The sequence below is a fragment of the Colias philodice genome, chromosome 9 (assembly GCF_061535455.1).
Source record: "Colias philodice isolate Cphi_HAF_F1 chromosome 9, ilColPhil1 Martin Lab GWU primary, whole genome shotgun sequence".
In the NCBI taxonomy this organism is placed as follows: Eukaryota; Metazoa; Arthropoda; class Insecta; order Lepidoptera; family Pieridae; genus Colias; species Colias philodice.
Window position 1 is genome coordinate 11822175 of NC_143094.1, and position 13239 is coordinate 11835413.

Sequence of the window (13239 nt, forward strand, 5' to 3'; positions counted from 1 at the left end):
GACTAAGCACTCGCAAAATAATACATTCTAATGTTTATCAGTGAAAATAAATAAAAAATGTACTTATGATATAAAAATAAGTTAACCTTAGCCTTATTTTTTCCTTTATTCTCGTATATAATGTTTATTTTTCTAATCATAAATAACATCGCTCAATCGGAACGGAATAATGATTTATATCGTCGTATTGATGAAGCTTGTAGTTTTTTATATTAACCGATAATGCCAATAATATGAAGATCCATCAATTTATGATGTAGCGGTAATAAAATGTAAATGCATGCATTTCACTGTTATACACAGTTTTAATAGAGTATTAGACTAGTCACTAGAGGATTATGGTTGGACGGAAATAGGGCTATTTTTATGTTTTCATAAATAAATATTAGTGGTAATAAATTTATTTTACGAAAACAGAACAGGTTCAAAACACACCAATGTAAAAATTCATATATTACCTAGTGTGTAAATCGAAAGAACATCAAAACAGCTACAACACAAATACTACAAATCAATAGAATAATGAGTATTTCTTTAATCATATCGATTTCGCTGTGTATTTTCACTCGAAAGCGCCCAAGAGAGTCGAGTTGTAGTCACTAGAAAGGGTCCCTGCCCCGCTAAGGCCTAGGCCACACTACGATTTAAACGCGGCGTTTCAACCGCGTTGTTTTATGATTTAATTAAACGAATATTGAATCTCTTGCTTTCTCCCGCGACAAATTTTCAAACCGCGGATTATTCGTAAAAACTTGCGATTCCACCCAATGTAGATTTTCATAGAACTAATAGAAATATAGGTGTATATTGACAGCAAACAGTTTTTTAACCATGCGGGCTTCTCGGAACTTGTCTGTACCTTTGTATGGTTTTAGCGGTTTACCGCTTGCGGGAAAAGTCATAATGTGGCCTCAGCCTAATTGACATGAATTCCACGATTGATCCACGGCGATTGAATACAATATGAGCTTTGTGTTCTCTATGTCGTTATCTCATAGAGATACGTGTAATTAATAACGTATCGATTGCTAGACGTGTGTGGTACTTTTTGTACTGTTTCTCGTTATATTGATCGAAGTAAAGAATTAATTTTCATTGTGTTATTATAGTATTTCAGATTAAGGTATATATGAATTGCGATATACCTACCGCTAGAAGTCAGAATCGGAAGGCATTAAAATGAAATTTAATTACCATGCAGTCTGGCATAAATAATTAATAAACAAACATTTAAATATGTAATATCCAAATATCTAATATATTCTATTAATATTTCGATTCGTGTTCTACCCATATTAATATAACAAAACTAGCTGTGCCCCGCGGTTTCACCCGCATTGCTCCGCTCCTGTTGGTCTTAGGGTGATGATATAATATACCAATCCTATAATAGACCTAACCTATAACCTTCCTCGATTAATAGGCTATCTAACACCGAAAGAATTTTTCTAATCGGACCAGTAGTTCCTGAGATTAGCGCGTTCAAACAAACAAAAAAACTCTTCAGCTTTATAATATTAGTATCTAAGATAAGGAGCTTCTGAGACTTGAAAAATATTTAATTAATATCTAAATTCAAGCTCGAAATTCAAACAATAATATCAACTTAATATTCCTCAGGAGTCGATGAAAACATTCCACCTACTACTGAACGAGACGTCACGCCGTTTACAAGCGTTGACCAAGCGTTTAGGCACGTGCGTGGACAAGTCCCGGCCGTACTACGACGCGGTGGCCGCCGCGACCAGCGCGCGCTCCGAGTGCCAACGCGCGGCGGTGCAGTTCCAGCGGGCGAGCGGTGAGTGGTGACCACACGTTTGGGTATTATGTGGGACTGTCCCATTGAGTGTTTGGTATAATTTCGAAGAGCTAACGGTTAGTGGGGTGACCATACGTTTGGATACTAAGTGGGACTATCTCTTTAAGTGTTTATCAGTTATGTTTGCCGCAATGCAGATAAATCAAAACACTGTCTACATACACAGTGATCTACGGTATTTCTATCCGTTTCTCATTTCTATATTTAAGTATGTATGTACTTGAATATAATTTTGCTAGAAAAATAATTTGTTACGTGTTATGTACAATAATGTACAAATAATAAAGTGTTATCTTATCGCGATGTTGGCAAATTGTCGGCTTCCCGTGGGGGACCAGCCTCGCACTTGACTGCCCGCGGTCAAGGTGAGGAAAAATTCTGGATATATTTTACGTATATTTTATTGTGTTCACATTCATGATATATGTATTATGTTTAAAAGAGCAACTATGGAGTTTCTTGCCAGTTCTTCTCCATAGATACTGCTTTCCGAATCGGTGGTAAATATTAAAAATATGTAATGACGATTCGAAAGTGCTTCTAAAATAAGTCTATTTAAATAAATAAATATTTGAGTTTGAGTTTTATAAATATACCTATAAAAAAAATGCTAAAATGTCGTCATGCGTGCAATAGTACGTAAGGCTAGTAATCTACGGAAACTAGACAGTTGGTAAACATGGCTATAAATTTAATTTAAATTCATTCGCATTATAATAATTAATAATTAATTAACATAATATGATAGAAACTACTCTAGATAAATACAATCCTATTTTCAAGTGATCGAACCCATATTCTCAATAGATAGTTTAAAATATAAACATTACATTGCAAAACTCTCTTTTCAGCATTTTATTTCGTTATCAAACATATTTGCAAATAAAGGTAGATAATTTAATAATCAATTAACGACATTGAACTTTATCTACAAAAGTAATTAATGCAATTATATCGAAATATCATGCATGATGACATTTATCAGATATTGCATAATTAAAAAAGTTCTTTAAGTATTTTAAAGGTACGACTTCACTTTTCACCTTTCTACTAATCACTACATAGTACAAAACAAAGTCGCTTTCTCTGTCCCTATATGTCCCTTTGTATGCTTAAATCTTTAAAACTACGCAATGGATTTTGATGCGGTTTTTTTTTTAATAGATAGAGTGATTCAAGAGGGAGGTTTTAGTATGTAATTTATTAGGTTTTAGACAAAGCAGGCTAAGTCGCGGGCGATAATCTAGTTACCAATAAATTGCATGTAGATTTTAGATTTATTTCATCTGTTACATCATTCTTTGCGGCATTGATAATTAAGATAAATTAGATCACGCTATGAAGATAGACGATAGTCTGCACTGTGAATTAGCTCCAATTTACATGACGCCAACATCACACCTCAGTACATTGTTACGTAATCCACATGATATGCACTATAAAGGTACTAGGTAGGAGTAATACGGGAAGCCATACCGGTATTGATTGTCGTTTTCGGTATCGGTATTACGGTTATATCTTATATGAAGCTAAAGCTTCATTTGCTGTATTATATATAATACTGCAAATGTAGGTGTCATTTGTACATTTATGGGACATGATATAGTAGTGTATTAGGTAGGTAATTTTTATAACGTCCGTTTTTCCTAGTCCTGATTTACTGTCTTGCGTTGTTCCCTTAAAACAAATGCTTCTTAACCATACTTTTATAGTCTTTAGGAAATTGAAATCAGCTATTTTTTAATGCATTATCGAAAAGTAGTAAACACATTCGAAAATAATACCCTTTTTTAAGGTAATCTTTCTTATACTCGTTTTAAAATAGTAATCCACATATACAGCAAAGAGAACTCGATATTTGTTTCTACGACAATAAACTAACGCTGTTTATGATGTTTACATCCCGTAGAAATACCGGTTTATATCATAAACGGTATCATACCTATTTTGAGCACATCCCTTTGGTTTTATTGTAACTATGTATTGCGTTGTTCACTGGCTGTGAAAAGGTGACCGATGACCGTTCTTTGAATGAATACATTATACAGGAATTCTCTTTGCTTATGGTAATTAGCGTAATAGGCGTATACAATGTACCTACTGATTAGTTTGTTGTGGTGTATGTTTGTAGTAAACTCATTTTGCTTTTTCTTTATGATAGTTTAAATATATAAGAAGTAGATAGAATGATTGTGTAGTTGTTTTTAGATTATGACTGGGCAATGATTATTTTTAGTATTGTTGAGAGTCATGAAGGTTTTGTAATGAAGGTTTTACTTCAAAGGCAAAAAGGTCAATACATTGACTCCTTAGTCAAATACTACTAAAAAAAAGCTTCATTCTTCATATATAGTGTTTTATAAACTTTTTATAAAATACTATGCCTATGAAGTGATCCAGTAAAATACATTAATTCCAAATACAGTTAAAAAAAAGTGAAGTCCCGTGTCCCCGTAGTGGGGTAGGGGGCAGATGCATTATTCATACATCTGTTTCACTGATCGATTTTTCTTTAGGGACAAGTAGGTGATCAGCCTTCTGTGTCCTGCCAGACCGAGACATTTTTTTTTCGTCTCCACCGGGAATCGAACCCAGGACCCCTCGGTTCTACGCTCACGCGTCAACCACTGTACCGAGGAGGCGGTCAAATACAGTTGGCTATTTGCAATTTTGTTCAAATACTGGTGTATTTTTAACTGATAAACTGGTGCGATAAACGCTTCCCTTGCACATCACGTGAAACAACAAACAGCTGTGTGTAATTATATAACTGTTGTAATCACTCGTATATGTTTGATGCTATTTACTTTTATGAGACAATTTAATATTAATATTATTTTTTATTAGAAACCATTATTTTAAGCGAAGGTCCAAATTTTTTTTTAATTATAAAGTTTCGAAGTCGTTATCGGAGACTGCTATTGTAAGTACATATCTATAAAATATATTGGCTCTATTGCTCAAAAGCTTATTTCAACTTAAACTGCAAAATAATGAAAACGGACGGTTGTCAAATACAGGGCTACATACATACGGATCAAAAACCCTACTCCGTCGTCGTTATTTGGAACGTCTGATAAAATGTTCATAAAATAGTTATTCCATATAAAACATTTATTTTGAAACAATGTATCATTTTACATAGTGATTTATATGAGCACTATTAAATGGCAGTTGTTGCCATGCTATTACAATATGTCCAAACATTTGATAAGGCATGAATTAAAAATAATATCACAATGATATATTAACACATGTTATTTACTAATAGTAATTTAGGTATTTAATTCATGATAAAGGCACATATTCATTAATTTAATTTATCTTTTTCTGAAGGACAACAAAGGTGCAGTTATCTAGTAATGATCAATGTTTTAATTGTAATTTTTACTTTCTTTTGTTTTACTAAAATAATGTCAAAATGAACTTTTTTACATAAAACAACAAAAATCGTATCTAATTCAATTGAACCTTCTTCATTTACATTACTTGGTCATATGGTTAAGCTACGACCAGCTTATTTCTAATATAATCTTAACAATCAAAATTGTATTAAAATCTGGTTTCTTTTCAACACATTCTATTTTTAAATAATTACTTTAATAATCAGTTTATCATAAAATTAATTTAACTTATGACGACTCTGACTTAAATCCTTACACTCATATATTCTAGATCCTACCCTATTAACTTACAGGTTAACTCAACGATTAACTTACAGAAGCATTTTATTCTGTACATCTCATAAATTGTATCTAATAAAATGAAATCAATAAAAATAAAAAATTCGCAGAATTACACGCAGCAGCCAAAGAGACGGTGACATTGGCTGAACAGCGCTTCGTCAGCAAGCAGGACGAGTGGCAATTCGACAACAACTGGCAGGAGGTGCTCAACCATGCCATTATTAAGGTTAGTTCGATCTAGGGTTAGAAATAACAGTCTAAACTATAACCCGCATAGACCTCGCATAGATAAATCGACCTTCGCTCTCATTTTTTGATAAAATGTAATTTTTACTCAGTAAACAATAAACATATAAGTGAAGGTCGACCTTATGCGGGATCCTCTACTTTCATTGGAATATTGTGTATTTATGACTTAAGGTCAACGTATGATATTGTAAAGTTCCTTAAAAGATATATTAAGATATAATAATCGAAGAGTGAAACTTTTGGAAAACATGGCCTTCGTCACTTAAAATCATGCAAGTCATACTTTACTTGCTTGTGAGAGCATTGTATAAAAACATTAGAAAATATAAGTTAGTAATTTTAGTATTTAATCAAATTTACGCTTAGAATATTGGGGTCAAAGTACCACTGCATATGCTCTATCAGTATTGTATTGTACAATAAGCGAGGGGCCATTAGCATTACCCTTCTTCCTACTTTGCTATACTTAATAGATTTTAGATTAGCAATGTATTCCATCTAGGACTCTTTCTTTTTATGGATATAAGTTTATTATCATACAAAAATACATCTCTTTTGATATTTCAGGTTATGGACGCAGAAAAGAGGAAGGCGGAGAGTGGTCGTGAACATCAAAAGAAAGCTGCCGCCTACATCACCGCTGAAAGAAAGGTGAGTTATTGCATTCTATCTTAAAGCGAATTTTTCGATACCTTTAAGATAGTTTTGTAAACAATATCTAGTAACCATACGACTATAGCTTTGAAATATTTATCCATAAAATGGTTTTCGCCATTCACAAATTACTCGCGTTCACAGTCTTTAAAAATGTTTGCGTGTCATCGAAATATGTAATGTATATTTATTTTTCTTAAAGGTGACTCAGCTAGAAGAGAATCTCAAACGGAACATAATCAAATCGCGAATCTACTTCGAAGAGAAAAAACTGTGTGATGAGCAACTGCAAACACAAAATGAGAAGATTGAGAAACTGCAGCGTCAAATTGCAGATGCGAAATTCCGTTATTCGAAGTCTCTGAAAGCTCTAGAGAAAATTTCCGAAGAGATACACAGAAGCAGGGGTGAATATCCACCGGATAAAGATTCCATACCAGTTGGACCCAGAGAGCCCGGTGTGGGCGCGGAAAAGGACCCAGTACATGATGAAAATCAACTAGATATAGAGAAAGATGAAGATACCAGTCTGCAAGAACTCAGGATGCGCGTCAGGGAACTAGCCCTGAAACCAAAAGACATTGAAACAGACGAAGCCTGGGCGCAAGAGCTTAACGAGACGATCAACAAACTGGACCAATTGCTGATGATGAAGGAAAATAATCAACAGAAAAGATCGAAATTAACCGCAAATCCGCCAAGGAATTCTAGTGCGCCCTCAACCAGTACTAATACAGCGAAGTATGAAAGCAAAGAGACAAATCTGACAAGAATGAAGTCCAGAAGCAGGGAAGTGGTGTATGAGAATCCGATACCGATTGGAAAAAGTGAGAAATCTAAAAGTATGATGTCGTTAGACGTGCTCGCGTTGGCGAGAGACGCGTCTATAATGGACAGAGAATCGTACTTAAAAGCGGTTATTGAAGACAAATCCCCGACTGGAACATATACAGAGAGCAATTCGGATAGAAATGACAGTCCAGATGATATTTTAATGGTAGAGTGTGATTCCAGTGATTCCAACCAGAATCCAGTGATCAGAATGACCGGGACCACCGTCACCGATAGTGATAATAGCTAGACTTTCTCATAGATCTAGATACGCGTTGCACGTTTGTAGATTAAATTGTAAAATTCTTATTAAATGTGGTTGTATAAATTTTTTCTTATTCGAGATTTGATCTCGTGGAAATTTTGACTTTGATAATTTAAGGGTTTAGTGGTTGTTTGTCATTAATAAAAGATGACACTTGGTTCCTAAGAATTTTGGACATTTGAAAAATAAATTTTATGCAAACATGCGAGAGGTTTTATAACAAATAATTTAAGTATAATATTCTCAAACAAACAGTATAAAAAAACTATTAATATCATTAACTATATAGTATATATTATATATTAGATTTGTTAATATTAGTAGGCAGTGGGTACTTATTTTTGAAGAAATTTGGTAGTGAAAAATATTGAAATGGTAAAGGGAACAGGGTAGCATTGTACTGAGATGGAAATCGTATTGAACTTTTATAGAAACACTAATATTGTAACACACCCGGTACATTAGAAACATTTGACCTTTCTAGTCAAACTTTATGAGAACACAGTGAAAATTTGGCTTTTTAATACTCATCCATTTTATATAACGCACGGGTACATGACTAAAAGTTCGTTAGGTTTGTATGATCAATTTGTTTGGCTTTTTATTATATTTATTTTCACATCCTGTTTAAAAACCCTTAAAAGTATATTAATTTATATTATATAATGTCAATAATCAGCAAACTGCCAGTTTAATAATAATTTCGCATAATAAATGCATTTACACCACACAAGTCCTGTAGGTTGTAAAATGTGTTATAATTAGGTTATATTTTGCAGTAATTTCATAGTTTATAAGGTTTTCCTACGATAAATATGTTGAGTGATGACTTAGTTTAATGCATTCAGAGTGAAATTTGGCAGTCTTAAAATTCTGTATTTTAAATGTTAATTTTAAGACACATTAATGACTAATATTATGATTTATTAACGGTAGCTATGAAAGTTACTAAAACCACTCGAATAATTAAAAATGCTAATAGATAGTATGATAGTGCATTGGACTAATTACGAACCTGGGGTATCTATAAAATAGTTCTTTCCCAGTAACTGCATAAAGATATCATTAGCATTATCATAACCTTAACACTTTCATAGAATAAAAAACTTTTTCTACGCATAAACCGTATAATATAAACCTTTTGAATATCTCCCTCGTTCTTAATTATTCCAATGCATTACTTCACGACGGAAGACTGAACAAAGTCTAAACCATCTTAAGTTATATTTGTATCGAATCCCACCATACGTATTATGTTCTAACTTCTAAGCGATGGGAAATGAATGAATTAGTTACACCGATGTGAATGCACATAATGTTAACCTTTTTATGGTGTCCTTTTCACTATTTTCTTGATGTTTCACATTTTCTAAACTAACACGAATATTGTAACATGTTAATAATTCTCAAAAGACAACTAATAAAGTGATAAATAAATGAATTGATGTTTTATTTTTCTCTCACTATAATCCCTATATTTTTTAACTCAAAGAAGCTTATGTCATCTTCATCCACGATGAAAATATAAACAGTATCCTGGCATGTTACTCGTAGAGTTACAAATTTAAATTATTTTTATTTAGCGTTAACACATTATTTTATAAGCCGAACGGCCAAAAGCAGTATCCAAAGCAGATATTGGTCAATGGCCCTTGCAAAATGCTATAATTATTTATACTTAGTTAAACTCACAGTTAAACTAGATAACCCGGCAAAGGTTGTGCGGGTCATTTATCAATCAAGGCTATAGAACCTATAATTAAAATAGTTACAACCTAATTTCAAACCCACTGAATGTATATGTCGTGGCCATATCGTAGATTTTCTCATTTCATGAAATGGCCAATTTAGTTTGACCAGATCGTTAAATCGTCAACGTTTCACGATTTGGTCATCGACATTTGGCCAGATCGTATAAAATATCTTAGAGAGTCCATAAAACATTAAAAAATTCAGAATATTTTAAGAATATGTTTATTGTCATTTAAGTTAGTACCGCGGTAGCGCCGGCGAATACCAGAAGCGAATGGTTTTTTCAATAGAAAACAGTTAGGTTAGGTTAGACTTTAATAAAGAACGCACGAGCCGAGCGAGCAAAGCGAGCGTGCCGCGGCAGCGGCCGGCGAGTGCCAGAAACGAATCGCTTATTAAAAAAGAAACAAAAATGGTCGCATTTCGTGAAATGGCCATCCACGTTTGGCCAGATCGACGATCTGGCCAAATGTGGATGACCAAATCGTGAAACGTTGACGATTTAACGATCTGGCCAAACTAAATTGGCCATTTCATGAAATGAGCAAATCTGGCAGCAAATATGGCAACGACATATATACAACGTTGATCAAAGCGAGAGCCCAGAGGCAATATACTATAAGTGCTGACTGTTCATCCGAAACTATTAAAAAACAGTTTACAAGAAGTATACGTTAATCATTTTTGTTACAAATTAAAAAGCGAACTACATAACAAAATCATGGAGTTTCTTGCCGGTTCTTCTCCATAGATACTGCTTTCCGAATCGGTGGTAAATGTTAAAAATATGTAATGACCAGTAATGACGTTTCAAAAGTGCTTCTCGAAGAAGTCTAATTGAATAAATAAATGTTTGAGTTTGAAATGACAATGTCACGGCTAAAGGTAGGTGAGAACATAAACTTAAGATTAGCCGGCTAAACTTAGGTTTATTTTCGACGAGGTGTTAATGTTAGTTTGTTCTATCTTTAGCCGGCTAAACTTAAGTGTAACCGCAGGCCCGTGGCTAAAAATGTCGGGGTGGGTAGATTTGGTTAGCGCCGGGCCGGTGGAGGGCTTGAGGGGCCCGCACAGTGCCAGAAAACACTCGCCCTGTTCCTTACATGTATTATAGTAACCAAATCTACCCACCCCGACTCAGGGCAGAAAGCTGGTGGCTAGGTTAGGTTAGGTTAGAACTCTTAAGACCCGCACGAGCCGAGCGAGCGCAGCGAGCGTGCTGCGGCAGCAGCCGGCGAAGTGCCAGAAAACACTCGCCCTGTTCCTTACATGTATTATAGTAACCAAATCTACCCACCCCGACATTTTTAGCCACGGGCCTGCGGTTACACTTAAGTTTAGCCGGCTAAAGATAGAACAAACTAACATTAACACCTCGTCGAAAATAAACCTAAGTTTAGCCGGCTAATCTTAAGTTTATGTTCTCACCTACCTTTAGCCGTAACAACAACATTACATGTATGACTCGTAAATAAAGCTATGCCTATATTAGTCATCTGACCGGGAACATCATATTGTTTGAACCAAGAAGCTTATATCTAATACACTGGAGATTTCAGTATGAACATTAACTTGTAACAAGAAAATATGACCTTGAATGACGCCTGTATGTTTTTTATCCCTTTCACACCTAACTTGGCAAGTTAGGTATATAAGCTTCTTGGTTTGAACTAAGAAAAAACTGCAAAATATTCGTGGCTTAACTATTGCTTACATTGATCTGTTTTTTGTTGTTTAGCCTTGTAATGATACAAAAATAGGTGGTATCAATTAATGCCTCTCGCTTTTATCAACGTTGCATATAAATTTCATATAAATCGGTTAAGTCGTTTCCTCGAGGTATGGTAACGCTGACACAACAATTTTATCTATACTTGCGAAAGTTTTTATGTATGATTGTTGCACTTGAAAAAATACCACGGAACGGATTTTGATTATACTTGGCAGTGATGTAGCGTGTATGTCCAAATAATACAATTTGTAGAAATACTTGATTTTTTCCAATGCAAGCAAAATATTAGCGCTATCTATTGGAGTCTTGGAATGAATCAAGAACACATGCGCATAATCGATTTTAACATTGGTATGAGATGTGTTACGATATACGGTAAAGCTGGTCTTATCTCTCTTTATTTCCTATCTATCTCATGTCCTATTTCCAGAACAAAAAAAGTATGCGTTTACTAGTGTACACACGTAAGAAGCGAAACGTATGACCTTATTTTTCAAAAAATACTTAAAACTTTACAGAAATACGTCGAATAACGCGTGGTAGGGATAAAAAAAGATGGCGCGTAACGGAATTTTTTTCCAACCCCGATAAATAAGTTTCACTTCAAAAAATCATGTTGACCCACTAGGATTGTGTAAAAGGAAAAAAAATAAAAAAACAAATGTTATTTTACACATTTATTAAATTCAACAGGGTCACTGCTATTATTAAACAATCATGATCTTACATCTACAGCACGTAACAATACATTGAACAACTCAATAAAATTATTTTATTACAATCATAAGAGGAAGGCACTTAGACGTGGTAAATATTAATCATAATTACTTTACATTTAAATATTTAAAATAATATAAAAATAAATCATTTTATAAATCACGAGAATCAAATCAAATACTGAAATGATGTTAAAAAACTGTATGACAGGTATACATAGTATAAATAAATTTACAAACAGTAAATGCGATATTTAAAAACAATTGTATAGAAATCCGTATATGTACTTTAAAATAGTATATTCTCATAATAATATTGAATCTTGAATATGTTGGTACCCTGTACAATATTTTCTAACACCTATTATAACACCAAATCTAGTAACTATTGCTTGACGAATATTCCATAAGTGAATGGACAAATTTACAGTGTTTAGCTTACTATGAACAAATACTGTATTAATTTCAAATTTAACCCATTGACCACCGAGCGCCCCGATCGGGGCGCGACACAATAGATTATCTATTGTGTCTGTGATTCCGGGGACTGATGGATTAAACGCAAGAAAAACTAAATTTGAACTTTAAAATCAAGGTACATGAATTAAGACATATTGAAAATACAATGTACTGGGTTTTATGTCTCGTATTATTATTTATTACCATTAAAAACATCTCACATAAATAATCGAATAAAATATGTATGTACTAGAACTTTCCGTAAAAATACAAACAGATTATGCAAATTCATAATTCCAATTAAAATTTACACAAATCAATCACATACACTGACACTTGATAACAATATTATTAACATGCAAATACATATTTTTTTTTTATTATAATAGTAATGGAATTTATTAAATTTAATTTGATTAAATTACAAATAAAAAAAATCTTATCCAGTAAGATAGGAAAATACATTTTAATATAAATTTATTATTAGAATTTATCACTTAAAATAATAAAAAAAGGAATAATAGTTGTTAACCTAATGAGGTGTATTCGTGAAATCACTGTTGTCATTAATAAATACATCTACATCTAAGTTATAATCCGTGCCAAAAAAAAACGAACACACTCATAAAGCGTTCCATAAGTGCGAGAGAGACAATCATATAATCCACCTATGTGTAAGGGAGACAACGCGATCATTTATTTGCGGTCTTTTATTGGCACGGACAGTAATACAAATAATACAAAAATATGAACTTTTTGTGTTTGTTAACTTACGCTATTTTGAGACACAATATAAATTTGGAAAAAAATACTTAAGATTTCAAATCGTCCTCGCATATATTCTAAACAAATCTATTAATTTTTTAAAGAGAGATGTGGACCAATCTAAAGGGGAGTTAAGTACACCAATCATTTATTATTATAGCCAAATACTATCATTATTAGTTATTACAGTTTTGAGACACATGTCACATTATTAATATGAAGAAATAGACACGTCTATTATATTTTACAGAAAATTTTTTTTCTAGCCCTTTCAATATTTTTTTCGATGATTTCTTGACATCCCCACTAAA

At 33.3% G+C, this 13239-nt stretch overlaps 1 protein-coding gene across 3 annotated transcripts in view; it reads left to right on the top strand.

The window, feature by feature from the left end:
* Positions 1-8945, top strand: part of LOC149486155 (SH3 domain-binding protein 5 homolog) — a 243113-nt gene extending 234168 nt beyond the window's left edge. For all 3 annotated transcript variants that reach the window (XM_089699507.1, XM_089699506.1, XM_089699505.1), the window contains 4 exons: positions 1621-1798; positions 5613-5731; positions 6322-6405; positions 6611-8945. In XM_089699507.1, coding sequence (XP_089555633.1) covers positions 1627-1798; positions 5613-5731; positions 6322-6405; positions 6611-7489 — 1254 coding nt within the window. In that variant the 5' untranslated portion in view covers positions 1621-1626 and the 3' untranslated portion in view covers positions 7490-8945. The remainder of the gene's footprint in view (positions 1-1620; positions 1799-5612; positions 5732-6321; positions 6406-6610) is intronic.
* The last annotated feature ends 4294 nt before the right edge of the window (positions 8946-13239 follow it).